Source organism: Pelophylax lessonae, assembly GCF_965119305.1.
Source record: "Pelophylax lessonae genome assembly, chromosome: 1".
NCBI lineage: Eukaryota > Metazoa > Chordata > Amphibia > Anura > Ranidae > Pelophylax > Pelophylax lessonae.
In genome coordinates, this window is record NC_138768.1 from 743,892,548 (window position 1) to 743,912,265 (window position 19,718).

At 41.8% G+C, this 19,718-nt stretch overlaps 1 protein-coding gene across 10 annotated transcripts in view; it reads left to right on the top strand.

Annotated features, from left to right (window-relative positions):
- FRYL (FRY like transcription coactivator) overlaps nucleotides 1-19,718 on the top strand; it is a 555,404-nt gene that overhangs the window by 463,640 nt on the left and 72,046 nt on the right. For 6 of the 10 annotated variants that reach the window (XM_082266339.1, XM_082266334.1, XM_082266331.1 and 3 more), the window contains 9 exons: nucleotides 1,172-1,340; nucleotides 2,106-2,365; nucleotides 3,140-3,280; nucleotides 4,548-4,716; nucleotides 7,471-7,553; nucleotides 14,894-15,011; nucleotides 15,757-15,907; nucleotides 16,023-16,126; nucleotides 16,240-16,425. In XM_082266339.1, coding sequence (XP_082122465.1) covers nucleotides 1,172-1,340; nucleotides 2,106-2,365; nucleotides 3,140-3,280; nucleotides 4,548-4,716; nucleotides 7,471-7,553; nucleotides 14,894-15,011; nucleotides 15,757-15,907; nucleotides 16,023-16,126; nucleotides 16,240-16,425 — 1,381 coding nt within the window. Of the gene's footprint in view, nucleotides 1-1,171; nucleotides 1,341-2,105; nucleotides 2,366-3,139; nucleotides 3,281-4,547; nucleotides 4,717-7,470; nucleotides 7,556-14,893; nucleotides 15,012-15,756; nucleotides 15,908-16,022; nucleotides 16,127-16,239; nucleotides 16,426-19,718 lie in introns of all 10 variants that reach the window. The other 4 variants (XM_082266333.1, XM_082266336.1, XM_082266338.1 and 1 more) reach the window with 1 other exon arrangement.

Genomic DNA, 19,718 nt, shown 5'->3' on the forward strand with positions numbered 1-19,718 from the left:
GAGGCCTGTTCTGAGTGTAACCTCTCCTGTTAGACCGCTGTATGGTCTTGGCCACCATGCTGCAACTCAGTTTCAGGGTTTCGGCAATCTTTTTACAGCCTAGGCCATCTTTATGTAGAGCAACAATTCTTTTTTTCAGATCCTCAGAGAGTTCTTTACCATGAGGTGCCATGTTGAACTTCAAGTGACCAGTATGAGAGAGTGAGAGCGAAAACACCAAATTTAACACACCTGCTCCCCATTCACACCTGAGACCTTGTAACATTAACTAGTCCCAATTTGGACATTTTCACTTAGTGATGTACTCACTTTTGTTGCCAGCGGTTTAGACATTAATGGCTGTGTGTTGAGTTATTTTGAGGGGACAGCAAATTTACACTGTTATACAAGCTGTACACTCACTACTTTACATTGTAGAAAAGTGTAATTTCTTCAGTGTTGTCACATGAAAAGATATAAAAAAATATTTACAAAAATGTGAGGAGTGCACTCCCTTGTGTTAGATACTGTGTGTGTGCATATGTGAATGTGTGTGTGTATGTATGTATGTTTTTATGTATGCATATATATATGCGTGTCTTTATTTGTGTCAATACGCCTGCATAGAGTACATTGCATAGATCACGTGACCAAACAATGAACATCTGTTACTTCAGAAATGCCATTTCCAATATAACAAACCTATCAGTATGTATCACAGTCATTAAGTTGAGCTAGCCAGAAAAGGTTAATTCCCTTATTCGAGGGGGAAATAATCTTTACCTGGCAACATAGGACTTTCACTGCTTCCAGTGATCAGTATTGCTTAGTTTACATTGCATAGGACCTATGAACGTGTCGGTTCTATGAACTGGCAGAACTTCACAAAGGTCAATTGCACACAGCTGTTTGCAGTTAGCAGTAACATTTTGGCTTTCAGGACAGATGTCTGTGAGTAGGTAACTTTAAATGCAGACATTATGATACATAGAAACCATAGCATATGTCCAGCATTGAATATTCGAATCTGTGGGTTAAATAGATATTATGCAATCTTTCTTTGCATTTGAAATTTTATTTTTTTTCCGCTCCTTTTGATTGTCTCAAGCTGCTGGTGGTATACTGCCTACCTAGTTCTGTCCTCAGTGTACCATTGCTAGGTTGTTCAGTCCTCTTAATTTGTTTATGGCAGATTTTGGAGCCCAAGATGTTCAGATATGCTCACAAATTGGAAGTACACAGAACAGATGGAATATTGAGCCACCCATCCCCGCTACCGCACCTATACTCAGTATCCTACTACCAGCTTTCTGAAGAACTAGCACGGACATACCCAGAACTTACTCTTCCAATTTTTTCAGGTATTGAAGCAGCTGATATACAGTGTGTGTGTGCGCTTGTGTTCTTTATCTGTTCTTTCCTTTCAAAATAGTGGGGTTGAATCCCTTGCTTCCTTAGTGTCCTAAAAGTGAGATGATTGTGATTGGAAGCCAGCAAGTATTTTGGCAGTAAATTGGGCAACCTGGCTATTAGGATTTTGATTCTAGATAAGGTGGGCTACTGACAATAAACACAGCGGTTCCCTTATTAGTACATATTAGATGCCCTTGGCAGTGGATGCACTTTAACACAGACTCTGCCATTGCAACCAGCGCAAGAACTGTTTACAACTGCTTGTATAGAATAACTTTAACATGTGGCACATGACCCAGCCAGCAACACAGCACATGTTCACAGCAATAAGCTGACCTGCGCCATGTGTAGTTTCTTCTACAGATCTTATCATCGTGCCTATTTTTTTTTTCAAATTTTTTTTATTAAACACATTGTTTTATATTATATACATAGGCTGTAGTATCTATTTCTATTGTGGATTACACACTAACATACTAAGGGCAGTAGGCTGAGGAAACGCATCTTCATGGCTTTTTTTATTTTTTCTTAGTGCATTTATTTTTTCCCCTTTAATTAAAATCTGTTCACATTTTTAATATTGTAATAACAGACTTAACCTATAATGTAAACCTCTAAGAATATATGTTGCAAAGCCATATTTGTGTATGACCGATTTTAGCAAAGTGCATCTATTTCCTTTTTTAACATCTTTCTATAATTCATCTTGGCAGAAATCAGCCAGAGAATACAAACAGCGCATCCTGCTGGTCGACAAGTGATGTTGCACTATTTACTACCATGGATGAATAACATTGAGCTGGTAGATTTGAAGCCTTTGCCTACTGTGCGAAGACATGAGGATGATGTTGACGAGTCACTGCAAGACCGTGATGTGATGGTTAACAGCAGGCGCTGGCTTAGAGGAGAAGGATGGGGATCGCCACAAGCCACTGCTATGGTTTTAAATAACTTGCTGTATATGACGGCAAAGGTAATGTTACATATCTGGAAATAACCCATGTCATTTTTTCATTTACAGTAAACTGTCTACTGTTATCAGAAACTTTCTTACTGGAAACATTTTGTACAAAGTGAAACTTGTTGAGGGAAATAGATTTCCAGAACAGCTTTATACATTGCAAGGATTTTAACAACATCAGTTACAGCTTCTCACCTGTGTTTTTATTTTTTATTCTGGAGTTGCTGAGTACTGTGACACTGGAAGGGTCTGCCTGCTATACTGATTGAAAAGCTTCCTGTGTTTTATTTGGAGAAGCGTTGCATTCCTAGAACCCATTAAAGCAGTTGTAAGGTCCTTTTTTTTTTTTTTTTATTATTAAAATAAAATAAGGTATACTTAGATGTGCTGTGGAATGGTATTGCACAGAGTGGTCTCTAACCTTCTCTTCTCCCCCGACTTTCTGATTTTAAAATAATGGCAAAGCAAGGATCCCAGTCAGGTGGGATGCAGTGACTGCATGGACACAGTTTGACATGCGTGCGGGTTCACAGCCCCAAACATACATATATAGATGTCAGATTGGGAGCAGCGGCTGTGTCTGTGCAGCTTTTGCAATTGACAGCTGTGGGACTGCTTGCAAGGGGCTGCATGGATCATTACACCTCCCCCCCCCCTGTACAGTTAAACATAGTGAAAGAGACCTAAAACAGATTATACTTTTGTTAAGCTTGTATTTTTCATATTACTTTGTGTGTGTGTACCTTATAGTCATATTTTTTGTTTTCTATTTTTTTTTTTTTTTAGTATGGCGATGAGGTGGCCTGGTCTGAAATTGAAAATGTGTGGACCACCCTTGCAGATGGATGGCCCAAAAATCTGAAAATTATTTTGCACTTTCTTATAAGCATTTGTGGTGTGAACAGTGAACCGAGCTTGTTGCCTTATGTAAGTATTTATTTAAACGGTATTTCTATATTTACATAGGCTTACCAGTGGGTTATTATATAGAGAGTTGGAATAATTTACCATGCCTTTGCAACATGTAATAGTCAATCAGAGTTAAATATACTGTTAGATCTGAAAAGGTTTTAATATGCTTGCTATAAGTAACCGTCCTTTGTATTGCTTATTGAACAAGCCCAAACTTTTTAGTACATATGTAAGGACTGGTAGAGAAATTTAGTGAAAAGTAGATTTTTTTCATTAGGTTGTTTACGATGTGTGCTTAATATCACAGTCATTCGGTAATCTAAGTACGTGTTAGCTAATAATCATATTATATTGGCTGTAGGTGACCTGAGTTCGAATCATGCTGTAATCTTTGATATTCCTAGATCTAGCATAAGAGATAAACACACCTCTGCAGTACAAACGGGAGCAGATTAATGCCAGTAAAAAAAAAAAAAAAATATATATATATATATATATATATATATACACTTATAGTACCACCAGGATACAGTGCCAGTATCTCTCAGCTCCATCTTTCAATCTTCACTTTTATTACTAGATTACATTAAAAAGAAATGGTATTACAAGTCTTTAAAATCATCCAGTGAATATTTTGTTCTGCAAAACAAGGTGACAGTGACACTAGGGTCTGTGCCCAAAGCTTCTGCAGTTATTAACGAGCAACAAATATTTGGTTGATTACCTGTTAGTAGCCATCTGACTGAATATAAGGGCTCTTTCACACGGGCGTTCCTTTTTTTTTGCCCGATCAGGTCCTTTTTTTTTTTTTGTAATGGACACGGATGACACTTGTGTCATCCGGTCCGTATGTCCGTTTTTCATCCCATCCGTTTGCGGATGAAAAACTGACATAATGTATCTCTATGTAAATACGGATGTCAGAGGATGACACCACTGACATCCGTTTTTACGTCCGTTCCGTTTTTTGAAAGGAAGAAAAAATAGGGTTCTCCTCCGTTCAAAAAAACTGAACTGAACTGACGAAAAACGGATGTCAGCTGATGATCATTCACTGACATCCGTATTTACATAGAGATACATTATGTCAGTTTTTCATCCGCAAACGGATGGGATGAAAAACGGACATACGGAACGCCCGTGTGAAAGAGCCCTAAAGGTTCTTCGAGTGCTGGGGAGCTCTCAATATACTCCAAAAATCTACACTGTTAATACAAAACATTAGATATGTACTGTAAGCCTCTGTGTAGCACAACAATTACGGTGCTTTTTTCCCCCCTAGGTAAAGAAGGTGATTGTGTATCTGGGCAGAGATAAGACGATGCAGCTTCTGGAGGAACTGGTCAGTGAGCTACAACTTACAGATCCAGTGAGCTCTGGAGTAACTCATATGGACAATCCACCATATTACCGCATCACTTCAAGCTATAAAATACCCTCTGTCACCTCAGGTAAGAGCAAATTAGCCAATAGATATTCGACTACCTTCCCTTTATAAATGCAGAAATGCCATCACTTGCCTTGGTCTTCATCCAGGCCGCTGTTTTCATTAACACACTAATATATCTACTTGACTGTTGGCTGAACTGGATGGTCTTTTTTCAACTAGATTATCTATGTAACTAGAAAAGTGGTGTTTATACTGATAAGTATACAAAATAGGCATAATTTAGGCCTCCATTGTTCATGTTCTGTTATGGTTTTATCCTAAGACCAGCCATACATGGAGTGAAAGAAAATCGCTCAATTCTCCCATCAACACAGTCAGAGTTGATGGGGAAATCCCTCCTGCAGAGCCATGGCCATTGTGTTCTGCCCTTGGAATGGGGGGCGGGGGGAATGGGGTGCTGTCCCGGCCGGGAGAACACACAGTAATTATTGCTAGTGCCTATAACAGCCGCTTGCAATAATCACATGTAAAATCTGACAGGCTGGTTATACCCAAGTTGATCGATCAATGAACTTGAATACATTCATGCTGCCTCTACATGGTTAAAATCTCAGCCGGTTCCTTCTGAACTGGGTGAGGTTCGAACTGTTTATGGCGGGTTTTAGGCCCCTTTCACACGAATGTGACGCAATTTTGCCGCGCGATTTTTGCCGCGATTTTGAGAGCAATGGCAAGTCTATATGCCTCAAAACGCATTAAAATCGTGGAAAAGTAGTGCAGGAACTACTTTGAAGTCGGTGCGACTTCAAAACGCACTAATATGAATGGTGCTCATTGAAAATAATGGAAAACGACTTGTCATGCGATTTTGCGGTCCAAAATCGCGGGACAAGTCGCACTAGTGTGAATGGGGCCTTAAGGCTGAAATCAAACCTTACCATCAGCCCTGCACATTTTTACAGACATAGGAAACAAAGAAGGCACGTAGGCCTAGCGCATTATCCTCAAAACATGTTTTATTAAATGTTATAAAACTGAGATGAATGTACTCCAAACCAATGCCTGCTTCATAGCTTAGACATAACATCATCTGCTTAAGTCCATATATGGAAATTCACAATGCTCGTAGACACATCAGCTAATGCATTTCAAGGTTACCCTCTTCTTCAGAGCCTTGTCTGGATAACTATTGGTATTGCTGAGGGACTCTTTTATGGTCCGAATCCATGCCTCCCAGTCTGGTGCTGTCACTTTGCAGATTCTCCTCTCATGCCTGACATGAGATATCTTCACTCCGACATGAGAGGAGAATCTGCAAAGTGACAGCACCAGGCTGAGAGTTTTTGGAATCGGACCATAAGAGTCCCTCAGCTAAACAAGTAGTCATCTAGACAAGGCTCTGAAGAAAAGGTAACCTCGAAACGCGTTAGTCAATGTATCTACGAGCATTGTGAATTTACGTATATGGACTTAAGCAGATGATATGGCTAAGCTATGATGCAAGCATTGGTTTGTAAGCACATTCACCTCTGTTTTATACCATTTAATAAAACATGTTTTGAGGATAACTGTGCTAGGCCTACGCGCCTTCTTTGTTTCCTATACCTTCACTCATAGTGGACGTCCCCAGTCTTTTGAGTCTTTTGAGGGCAGCGAAGAGCACATTATCCACATGCAGAAATATGTCAAGATAGGAGTTTGGCACCACGTTGAGACTTCTCGCACAGCGCAGGAGAGTGAACATAGCGACATTTTCCACAGTTGTGCAGACCTCACTCCTGTACTGAAATTGCTTACTCTGATTTCATTACACACTGTGAGCTGCAGAAAGTCAGATGAAGCCCTTCTAAATTCCTTGCTCGATGATGTCTAGTATCATCCAGTCCCTTTCTCTCCAGCCTTACTGTCCCTGACACACCCCTTTCATTGATGGGATTTCAGTTCTTTCAATCATGGAGGCTCAGCATCACATCTTAGCATTACTATTACATGCAAATGCAGCCTGCCTAGGAATGTCCACTCCTCCAGGCTGACATCCATCTTTTAGGCTGGGTTCTCTCTGATGCAGCTGCGGGTTCGTGCCTGGGGTCCGGTGTGTCCCTGTTCACCGTTTCAGGTGTGAATCAGATCCTAATTTTTGCCTGTATTCGCGTCTGAAATTGAGCCAAAGACGCACAGGACCCTTTACCAGTGCGCTCGGCGGCCGCCCCAGAGCTGTGTGATTTGGCTACATTGAGAGCCGGTCACACTCTCCTGTCATGCCAATTGGATGTGGAGAAATTCACATCAGTGTGAATCCAGCTTTAAAGCGGAGTTCGAGCCTCAAAATCGAAAAAAATCGATTTTGGGCCATCCGCTTGCTGAGTGTCACCTGAAAAAGAAATTGATGCTCCCAATTTTTTTTTTTTTTTTTTGTTCACTTACCTTGTTATAGAAGAAAATAAACTCACCTTCCTTCCACTTCCTCCCTCTGCGGCCGCAGCCCGCGCCGTCTTTTCCGGCTTGCGATGACTCCTGGGAGCTGAACGTCCTCGCTCCCAGGAATCAATGCGCCTGCACTGGCCCCGCTCGTCAGTTCCGGGGCAGGCGTGGCATTCCCTGCTAAACAGCTTCTGGGCATATGCCCAGAAGCTGTGCAGGGATGCCGTGCCTGCACCGGAACTGACGAGGATACATAGCACTCATACATAGCACTTTGCACTTCCTTAATAAAAAAAAACTCTCTAATATATGTTAATGAGCTCAAAATGAATATTACTATACCAAAATAATATTGTTCAGTGCTATTGCTAACTGAGTTTTATCATCTTGCTAGGAACCACATCCAGCAGCAATACAATGGTAGCTCAAACTGATAGCAATCTGGACAACAAACATACAAGGGATGGTGCTGATGATAAGTAAGTGACGTTCTGCAAATTTTTTTTTTTTTTATATATTTAAAGTAACATAGTGGCACACCAAATAAAATTCACAGAACCCCACCAGACATTGAAATGTTTTTCGACTAGTAGTAACCAATTATAATCTTCCTTTGTCTCTTTATGTCTTGTTCACACTAAAAAATAAATAAAGCACCAATGGATTTGCTTTTTGGAACTTTGTTTCTAATGATAAAATGAAAATATTAATCTATTAAAAAAAAAAAACTATGTACAGAATTTATAGCAGTTATAATACAGAAGCCAATATGAAGTAGGAATTGGACCAGGGGACAAAATGGCACATAGTAAATGCTGCCACTGATGGAAGATGCTTTGGTATGAGACTTAAACAACTCCTGGGATTGGTATAAATGCATATTCAATAGAAAAGAAGATCAGCAATATATGCTATAATGGCTATAAAGGCTATAATGCTATAAGACATTTAGAAAGACTGTAAATGGACAGCATTAGCCAAAAATGTCAGCTTAATAGTAGGATGTGACATCATTTCTTCTCAGTCCATATAACTTGTTTTGCTATTTCTATATAGCCTAATTTTGAGAACAATTTCAGTTTCATGGAGAGCACATTTTTTTTTAATGGAAAGTCCTTAATTGACTAAATAAAATATGCTTTTTCCCTAAAACGTCTTTCAGGACAGCACCTTAGAGAGATGGCTCCTCCCTCTCCTCATCAGGAAACACCCCATCCACCAGATTTTAAAAGGAGGCTTCTCCCACCATTCATCAGTTTTTGTGTTTCCTCCGGCCGAGGAACACCTCTGTGGGGAGCTGGGCTCTTAAGGTGCTATCCTGAGAGACCGGGCTTCCTACGTCCACCTACCCTTTTTTGGAGACGATTGCTTCTCCCATTCACGCGACCGACTGCAGTGCATGGGCTCCTTCTTCCTCTTCAGTGCTCTAGGCTGAGTCAAGACCCCGCAGAACACAGCCCTGGGAAGGCATCTTGGAGGAGCGGAACGATTTTTCTTAGGTCCGCCGCCTTTTTTTTTTTTCAAATTTGCCGCCATTTCTCCGGATCGAGTGACGCTCGTCCGGACCGGAAGTGAGGTTCCGGAAAGGGCAGCGTTCTGCAGGGGGCGTATGGCGTCATTTCCGCCGGACGCAGAGGAAGAAGGGAGGAGCAAGCTGGTGCCTTATTCCGGATCCGGTCCAGTGCAGGTGCGCTTTGGTCTCCGGAACCGGTACCGAAGCCACGGGTGATACCGCTGCCAAGCGATGGAAGCTTCTTCAGCGAGTGGGACAGGCACAGGCACCAGTAAGGCCCAGGTAAGGGGTATCTTTATATGGCCTATCTTACTGTGGGGTCTCTCTCCATCCCTTTTATCTTTCCCCCCGGTGGCTGGGGGCCTGTCAGAGCACATGGGACTTCCCTTTAAATGTCTTTCTGTGCACCTTTGGTGGCCCTGAGAATCAGGCTGACTTTTAAGAAGCATGTGTATGTTTTCCCATTCATGTCTTCCAGGCTAAAAGCTCTGAAACTGTTTTCAAGAGAAAGTGTCCTTCATGCAAAGCAAAGTTGTCAGAAAGTTGGAAAAAGACACTTTGCCAGGGATGTATTGATGCACTAGTAAAGGAAGAAGCATCTACAGTTTGTGGCGATTTAGTCGCATCTGTAAGGAAGGAATTGGATGCTACCATCCAATCTTTTCGGTCATCCCTACAGGACCCTGCCCTGAGTCAGCCATCAGCCTCACTGTCCTCTCAGGGTTCACAATTGCTTCCTTCGGTGGGGACAGAAGGGGTTCCTTCCACCCAAGGAGATAATTCCCCCTCACATTCCAAGGAGGATTCAGAGGAAGAAGAGGAGGGAGGGGCACACAGGCCCACTAAATACAAACTATCCTTAGAGCAAGTGGATGGTCTCCTGAGGGCAGTTTACATCACCCTGGGTCTAGAGGAGGAAAAGAAGGAACTGTCCCTACATGACAAAATGTATGCAGGCTTGGAAGAGCCTAAGGGCCGTATCTTCCCAGTGCATCAGACCATCTCAGATGCAATTAAACATGAGTGGACTGATCCGGAAAAGAAAACCTTCTTCCCTAAAGCCTTTAAAAGGCGATTTCCTTTTGATGAGGACCCAGGAGCTCCCTGGAATAAGATGCCAAAGATTGATGCAGCCTTCTCCCAGGTTTCTAGGTCAACAGACCTAGCATTTGAAGACATGGGAATACTGAGGGATCCCATGGATAAGAAGATGGACCAGCAACTTAAGAGATCCTGGCAATCCATCATGGGGAGTCTGAAACCTGCCATGGCAGTAACCTGTGTGTCCAGGAATTTGGAATACTGGCTTAGCCAGCTAAAAGCACACATCACAGCAGACTCACCTAAACAGGAAATTTTGGATTCCTTTTCCACGCTCTCCACGGCCATAGCCTTCATTGCTGACGCTTCAGCAGAGTCAGTGAAGATGACAGCAAGATCTGCAGCTTTATCCAACTCAGCCAGAAGGGCTCTTTGGTTAAAGACATGGCCTGGAGATACAGCTTCTAAAAATAAGCTGTGTGGACTTCCTTTTCAAGGGGATCTACTATTCGGGCCTGGGCTAGACTCTGTTCTAGATAGAACAGCAGACAAAAAGAAGTCTTTTCCTGTGAAGAAGAAACAGGCAGCAAAGAAGCTTTTTCGACCTCAAAAAGCTCAGCAAAATAGCAGGCCCCAGGAGAAGAGAAGAAACTGGTCGACACAAAAACCCAAAGGGAAAGGAGGTGTTCTCTTCCATCCTCCTGTGTCAACCAACAAAACACAATGACAAGACATTGCCGGTGGGAGGAAGATTGAGGGAATTCCTCCCCTATTGGGCAGCCATAACAGAAAATCAATACATTCTGGGTATGCTGTCCCAAGGCTACAACATAGAGTTTTCAGAGACGCCACCCGAAAGGTTCTTTGTCACAAACCTCCCAAGAGATGCAGAAAAAGCCCTGGCTATGATGGACCTGTTAAAGGACCTAAGGCGACAGGGAGTTGTCTGTCCAGTTCCAGTGGAGGAACAACATCAGGGATTTTATTCCCACATATTTTTGATAAAGAAACCATCGGGGGATTTTCGTCTTATACTGAATCTGAAACCATTAAACAGGTCAGTTCTGTACAAAAAGTTTCGAATGGACTCAATTCTTACAGTCAGAACCCTGTTAACAAAAGGATGCTTCATGGCATCAATCGACTTAAGGGATGCTTACCTACATATCCCTATTGCCCCTCACTCACAGAGATTCCTAAGGTTGGCAGTAAATCTGGGAAAGGAAATGCTCCATATCCAATTCAAAGCACTCCCTTTCGGGCTATCATCCTCCCCTCGTATTTTTACGAAGGTAATGGCAGAGTGTCTAGCTCCCCTCCGCCTTCAGGGAATCTCTGTGGTGCCTTACCTGGACGACCTGCTTTTCTTTGCCCCGTCAAAGGAAAAACTTCAAGAGGACCTGCACAAGGCAAGAGGTCATCTAGAAGCTCTGGGATGGATAGTGAACATCAAGAAATCGAATCTCACACCGGCTCAGCGGGTTCAGTTCCTAGGGTTTCAGTTATGCTCTGTGGAACAAAGAATCTTCCTACCAGAAGACAAACAGGTCAAAATACAGAATTTGGTAGCAAGGCTACAAACAAATCAGTGGTGGTCGATCAGAGAGATCATGTCAGTCCTTGGAAACCTGACTGCATCAATTCCAGCTGTCCAATGGGCAAGGCTGCATTTTCGACCACTCCAATATTTCCTCCTCAGAATCTGGGATCACAATCCAGAGACTTTGGACTTAAAGGTAAAAATCCCCACCAAGGTCAAGAGGTCCCTTTGGTGGTGGAGAAATCGGATAACCTTGTCTCAGGGTTTGGCCTGGTCCTTCCCGGCAGACCAGAGGTTAACAACGGATGCCAGCAGGTGGGGGTGGGGAGCCCACTGGAACCAAAACCTGGCACAGGGGGTTTGGTCTCAGACCGAGACAAGAAAATCCTCAAATTGGAAGGAATTAAAGGCAGTCGGCCTAGCCCTAACTGCCTTCTCTCAAAATCTTCAGGGGACTCATGTTCAAGTCCTTTCAGACAACGCCACTACAGTGGCATATCTAAACAAGCAAGGGGGCACAAGAAGCAAAACCCTACAGCTTTTGGCAACGGAAATTCTGCAATGGGCGGAAAGGCAGTTACTTTCCTTGTCAGCAATCCACCTAAAAGGTACACTAAACAGTGTGGCGGATTATTTAAGCAGGCAGAAGATCCGAGAAGCAGAATGGAGCTTGAACCCAGAAGTCTTCATGTTGATAACCAAGACTTGGGGAAAGCCAGAGGTGGATCTGTTTGCAACGAAAGAAAACGCAAAACTTCCACTTTACTTCTCACTCCACAGAAACGACAACTCTCTGGGAGTAGATTCCCTGGCACATCCCTGGAGGTTCAGGTTGGGGTATGCCTTCCCCCCCCCCCTTCCAGCTCATTCCGTTGGTATTGAGAAAAATCCAAATGGAAAGAGCCTCAGTGATCCTGATCACACCTTATTGGCCCAAAAGGGTTTGGTTTTCGACTGTCCTTCAACTATCAGTCAAACCTGCTTTTCAGCTCCCTCTTCGTCAAGACCTACTGCTTCAAGGTCCAGTCTATCATCCAGAAGTGGGAAAGCTAAAGCTCACCGCCTGGTATCTGAGGAGCAACTGCTGAAAAGGAAAGGATTTTCAGACGCATTAATTGCTACTCTACTTTCCAGTAGGAAAAAAGTCACAAGGAATATATATGCAAAAGTTTGGAAGACATATAATACCTGGTGTGAATCGAAAGATCAAAAATTGAACAGTATTACTTCAATTTTGGAGTTCCTACAGGAGGGCGCAGGAAAAGGTTTGGCAGTAAGTACCCTCAAGGTACAAGTTACAGCCCTGGGGGTATTCTTGGAAAGGCCCATTTCTTCAGAATCTTTAATCATCAGATTCTTCAGGGCCCTTACCCGCTCCAGACCAGTGCCTGTCAGAAGCTTCCCCAAATGGGACTTGTCGGTGGTCCTTCAGGCCTTCACAAAGGAACCTTTTGAACCACTAGAAACGGTTACACTAAAAAACCTTACCCTCAAGACGGTCTTCTTGGTGGCAATAACATCAGCAAGAAGAATCAGTGAATTACATGCTTTATCAGCTATCGAACCTTTCTTGTCCATATATCCAGACAGGATAATTCTCAAGACGGATCCAGGGTTTCTCCCAAAAGTAGCTTCAACGAGAAACCGCTCACAAGAAATTGTGTTACCTACCTTCTGCCCTAATCCATCAGGAGATAAGGAAGAAAGCTTTCACTACCTAGATGTAAGAAGGGTTCTTATACACTACTTGGAGGTTACTAAAGAGTTTAGATCATCAAACTCTCTTTTTGTTCTTTTCTCTGGCAACAAAAAAGGTCGCCAGGCATCAAAAGGATCAATAGCCAGATGGCTCAGATCCGCTATTTCAGAGGCTTACTCCCAAATGAAATTGTCTCCCCCACAGGGGATCAGAGCTCACTCTACTAGAGCGTTAGCCACTACATGGGCAGAGAAAGCTGGTGCCACTCCAGATCAGATCTGCAAAGCGGCTACGTGGTCAAGCTACTTTACATTTGCAAGACACTATAGGTTGGACCTTTTGGCAGCTGAAGATCAGGCTTTTGGCAGAAAGGTCCTGCAAGCTGTGGTCCCTCCCTAAATTGAGTAAGTCTCGATAATCCTCTCTAAGGTGCTGTCCTGAAAGACGTTTTAGGGAAAATTCAAGTTAGACTTACCGGTAACTTGTTTTCCAATAGTCTTTCAGGACAGCAGGAGGATCCCGCCCTATTGTATAAAATGTATTGCTGTGATTAACCATATCTGTTTATGTGTTCCAGCATGGGCCGGAGGTACTCTTCTACAAACTGATGAATGGTGGGAGAAGCCTCCTTTTAAAATCTGGTGGATGGGGTGTTTCCTGATGAGGAGAGGGAGGAGCCATCTCTCTAAGGTGCTGTCCTGAAAGACTATTGGAAAACAAGTTACCGGTAAGTCTAACTTGAATTTTCTTGCAATGGGAGAAAATTGTCTGACTCGCTAGGATCTGAACCCTTTCTCTGCCAATAACATGTTGATAGACAGCCCAGCCCACACAGAAGAAGACTGAGGATATTGCAAGATCCTGTTGCACCATGGGAGGAAATTTCTGCCGATTTCAAACCTGCAGAGTAGGAATGGATGCACAAACAGATATTTCATACATGTCTGGTAGACACAGGAATTCCACAAAGATCAAGTGTTTTTTTTTTTTTGTTTTTTTTTTTCACAAAAGATGTTAGATTTCCGAAATTACACTTAGGCAGCGATGCCATTTTTCTCTATGGCTCTCATTTAGGTATATTTTGCAGAGGCTGCAAACGTGCAGCAAGAAGTAATTTGTGCATAGGCTTTGGCCAGGCGATAGAAGTTTGAAGGCCAAGTTCAGCTTTTGCACCATGTTATATGTTATACCCATATTTAAGATGTAATTTGTAACATGGTGCAAATGCCCTCGCCCACACACACACTCTCACACACACACACACACACACACTCATGCCCTTTTCCTCTGGGACAGCATATAGGGAGCGGGGGTCTGTGAATGAATGAACCACAAGTTCCGTCTCTTATCACGACAGCAAGAATTGTACTTCTCAATGAACTATAGTCTATTGACACTTTCTTCAGCTCTCCAACTGAAAGCCTGTACAGAGATATGGGCAAAGAGCTGGAGGATTTGTTTGCAGTAGCAGGCTCCTGTTTATAAAAAAAAAAAAAAAAAACTAAAAATGCACGCCTTTTTTCCTGCAAAATATGTGTATATGTGTGTTATTGTCTGGGTGATTAAATATAGTGGGTCAGTGTAACTGCCAGTCAGCTGGCATTTTCAGAAGAAAGTCAACAGTGTCCGCCCTGGATTTTTTCTTGTGACAGGGTTACTTTAGGTGTGTTACCATTAATGTGTGTGTGTATGTATATATATATATATATATATATATATATATATATATATATGTGTGTGTGTGTGTGTATGGGGAGAGAGATAGAGATATATATATATATATATATATATATATATATATATATATATATATGTATATGTGTGCGTGTGTGTTCCATACATCTGGGCCTGGTACTACCACCTAGTATACAGTGCAATGCTTGCAAAGTGTCTACTTGGAATATATCTAATTTAGCAGATGGCATAATGATTTGATGGTTTTTAGAGCAGCTTCTCGTGGACTTTACATACACAAATAAAGCTAAACTTCTACCTGTATTGAATTAATGTTTTCTGTTGATTTCAACAGTTATCCCCATCTTGATATCTACAGCGGTTTGAATAGTAACCTGAATCGTCAGCACCACAGGCTGGAATCTCGGTACAGCAGTAGCTCTGGAGGATCCTATGAGGAAGAGAAAAGTAATCTCATTATGTCTTATAGACATTTAACTTTGTGCAGTATTGTCTAGTTTAGTTGTAGTTGGACTTACAGGAATTTTATTTCTAATTGTGTCCTTGTTTTATGACATATAGATGCGTTCAAATTTGATCTGAAGCTTAAAAAAAAAAAAAAGCATTGCTTCAGTCATTGTTGAGTGTGCACAAACTCAGTGACAGTTAAAGGACAGATTTTAAAGCCGCCAGTCACTGCGATTTTCTTGTGTGGCTTGCTGACATCTGTGCTATTTCATGCTCAGATGTCAATGCAAGTTGCACATGAAATCGCAAAAAATAAAGCAGGAACCTTTTTCAAATCGGTGCAAGCCGGAGTCACACCAATTTGAACTATTCCATAGGCACAAATAGGATGCATCTTGTCATACGATTTTTAACTGTCAAATTACATGACAAGTCACGCTGGTGTGAACAGGGGCTTAATACAGAAGGGAAAGAAAGGACTCGGAAATGTGATCATATGTTTACAGACCATGAAAAAAAAACCTGTGAATGAATACTTGTCTAGTGTTTATTGAAAGAACTGGATACCAAATCCCAAATATACTTTTGTTTTCGGGTAAATGTTTTCAGTGGGATAAACTTCCTGAGGCAGATTAAAAAGCATACAATAAGAAAAAATGTTATGAAAAACAGTAAAGCAGTAGGTGTATTTTTGTGTCTCATATTGTATTAAAGTAGTAACATTAATATTTCTTTTGTATTGCAGGCGACTCAATGCCCTTGTTCTCTAACTGGCGTCTCAAAGTGATGGAATATAATCGGGGAGAACCACTACCCTTTCCACCCTCAGGAGGCTGCTGGTCACCTCTTGTGGATTATCTGCCAGAAACCACGTCTCCTGGCACATGTTTGCATAGGTATCCATTACATATTATAGTAGTGCTATTAGATGGTCCTAAGAACGGTTATTGTATGTTAAATCCATATTCTTTTTGTAGCACAACATAATTATTGACTCCAATTTCTATCTAGGTGCAACATTGCAGTGATCCTGTTGACAGACCTCATCATTGATCATAGTGTGAAAGTGGAGTGGGGGGGATACCTTCACCTCTTGCTGCACGCCATCTTCATTGGTAATGCTGGTCACAAATACTCACATGTTACATATGTGCTTTCAATAAAGATCAGCAGATCTACCGACAAAATATCATGAAAAATAATTTAATGTATGTTTTATGGTTTATAGGGTTTGATCATTACCATCCTGAGGTGTATGAGCATTGTAAGCGCCTCCTGCTACATTTATTAATCGTGATGGGACCCAACAGCAGTGTGCAGAGTGTGGCATCTATCCTCCTCAGGAACAGGGAATGTAATGAGCCACGAGTGCTGACTGTCAAAAGCAATGCACATCTGGAGTACTCCTTCACAGGTAAGATATATTGGGGGGTCCTGGGCATTTATCAAGCAAGTTTGCAACACGGTCAGTCGCAAATCAGGTCTCTTGTGCAGCAAAGTTTTTCCAACAGTTTTGCAGTTTGATTGCAACCCAGGCAATTATACTGTAAACAGCCAAATGCAACTGTTTATAAAGATCTGGGACACATTTAGCACTGAAGATGGGACAAAGTTCCACGTTAGGAAGATGCATAACTAAGAAGTGGTTATGACTTGGTTCTGTCACAGTGGTACTATAAAGCAGCTGATGAAGGAAGTTATGACTCGTGCTTTAACTTTGAATCTATGACATAATATATCTCACTGCTCCTGTTTAGCATTGCCTTGTTGTGTGGTAGAATTATTAAATGTCCCACCTTGTATGTTTGCTTCTATTTCAGTAGAACTTTATCTAGAACTTTAATTTATATTGTTTGATTGGGGAAGAATACAACTAATTCAGTGCTGTCTGTATCCCTGCTGGGGAGATTTCACTTCTCTTCCTGCCCTAGTGACATGACAGTCTTAAAAAAGTGAAGGGAAACCAAAACAGTCATCAGTGCACACATTTCCGCATTGGGGAATTTTCCCTCTGCATGTGGTCACTGCTGAAAATAGCAATTCTACCATTGAACAATGTGCAATTCTTTAGTAACTGTCCCTGGAACAAATCTGCTCAGCTGAGGCAAAGAGCTAGCCATGAACATAAGGCAATCCTGCTTTGATTTGCAGCAGACAGCAGCTGAAATCTTCACCCAAAAGATATTGAAGGGAAAAACTGACCAGAGAAGTTAGAAGCGGGTTGTATGATTATTAGCATGCTTCATAAACTGGGATCCAAAAAAAGAGAAAATTTGAATGCAGCTTTTGCTGCCTATACCTCTGGATCTACTGATAGTTTTGTCAAGCATGTTTAGGAAAAGGTAAGCTCCATCTAGGCATATTATACCATATGCTCAAAATAAATGTATTCATTTTACAGCAAAACATTAAGGGTCCTGTCACACGGTCCGTTCAGTTTTTTCATCCACTCAGTGACTTTTTTTTTTTTAAACAGATGCACTTTTGGAGAGTCCGTTCCGTTTGTCCGTTTATCATCCCATCCGTTTACGGATGATAAACGGACATAATGTATGTCTATGGGATTGCGGATGTCAGCGGATGACATCGCTGACATCTGTTTTTTGCGTCCGTTTCGTTTTTTAAACGGAAGAAATATAGGGTTCTGTTCCGTTCCAAAAAACTGAACTGAACGGAAAGGACGCAAATCGGATGTCAGCGGATGGTCATCTGCTGACATCCGCAATCCCATTGACATACATTATGTCCGTTTTTCATCCGCAAACGGATGGGAGGAAAAACGGACATACGGAACGCCCGTGTGAAAGGACCCTAAATAATATTTTTAGAAAATGTAATATAATTGGAAAGGAGAGTAGAGGAGGAAAATGCAAGTCAATAGCTCCAGCGATCCCATTTTATGAAGAACACTACTAATCATACAACCTTCTTCTAACTGCTCTGATCCGTTTTTCCCCTCAATATCTTTTGGGTGAAGATTTCCGCTGCTGTCTCTAGCAAATCAAAGCAGGATTGCCTCATGTTCATAGCTAGCTCTCTGCCTCAGATGAGCAGATTTGTTCCAGGGACAGTTGCTAAAGAGCTGCACATTTTTTAATGGTAGAATTGCTATTTTCGATGTTTAGGCCTTGTACACACCTATGCAGGTTACAGGTGATGCATATTCTAGGTGCATTTTGCGTTTTTCAGTACACGTTTTTGATCCATTGAAGTCTATGGAAACAAAAACACAACCTGCTGGTCCCTGGCCCTTTCTATAAAATGCACAGATGTGAACGTGACCCATAGGAAACCATGTTAAATGGACTGTATTGTGTTTCTGCAAAACTGAAAACGCACTAAAAATATATAGGTGTGAACCAGGCCTTAAATCCAACCCTCTTCTGCTTCCTCAGCCTTATTGTGTTGATTGGCTTCACTAAATAGGAAGGTTTAGTAGATAGGGAACGGCTGACATTTCACAAGAAAAAGCAAGATTTGCATACAGCTTCCGCTGTCTACATCTCAGAGTACACTGATTTGTTTCAACGCTGCTTATAGGCTCCATGCACACTAGCTTAACCACTTGCCTACTAGGCCTATTTTTGATATTTGGTGTTTACAAGCTAAAATCAGTTGTTTTTGCTAGAAAACTACTTAGAACCCCCAAACATTATATATTTTTTTTTAGCAGAGACCCTAGAGAATAAAATGGATATTATTGCAGTATTTTTTATCACACCGTATTTGCGCAGCGGTCTTCCAAACGCAATTTTTTTGGAAATTATTATTTATTTATTTTTTTACTATTTATTTTATTTATTATTTTTTATTTTTACACCGTTTAAAAAAAAAATTAAAATTGATCATTTTTATTTCTATTACAAGCAATGTAAACATTCCTTGTAATAGAAATAGGCACGACAGGACCTCTTTTTTGTGAGATCTGGGGTCAAAAAGTCCTCAGATCTCACAAGTACACTAAAAGATAAAAAAAAAAAAAGGGACCTTTAAGCCGGTTGCTAAGCAACAACGTTTGCCGTAGCTCCGGTCCACCAAGACCATAGAGTTGAGTGAGGGCAGGCTTGCCCTCACTCGACATCCTGTCTGTGAGGATCCGGGACCCGATCGTTTTCCCCGCTGCAGGTAAGCGGGGAAAAGGACCGGGACGCGGCGGGAGGGGGGGGCACCTCTTCCGCCATCCCGGAAGGGTGATCCCACGCCGAATCCGCCGCTGGGACCACCGTTATCGGAAAGCCGACCGCCTGCAGTTTAAAAAAAATATCAGGATTATGGCAGCTATCTGCTGCCATAACACCGGCATTTAGGTTTAAAAGCAGGACGTATATATACTATGGGCCGGTAGGGAGGTGGTTAAAACAACGCTCCTAGCAGCTTTTTGTTTTCTGCTTCAAGAAGCAAATAGTGTTATCCTATATGTCCATGAACACTATATTTAATCTAGAAGCGTTTTTGATTTTTGGAGCGATTTCAGGCTGATTTTTCTGGCATTTTTTAAGTTTATAGTGTGCATGAAGCAGGTCAATCTTTTGCACAATTTGCACAGGGTTTCAGCTGGTTAGCTTTAACTGCTTCCCATCTACAACCTGAAAGAAAGGCTGTCTACTGCCCAAGCTTTGTGGCTTTGTGTAATGTGTTCCCTACCTGCTGCATAGAATATGTACATTGGTAATAAACAGTAATGTAAAACTTTTTAAATCTCTTTGA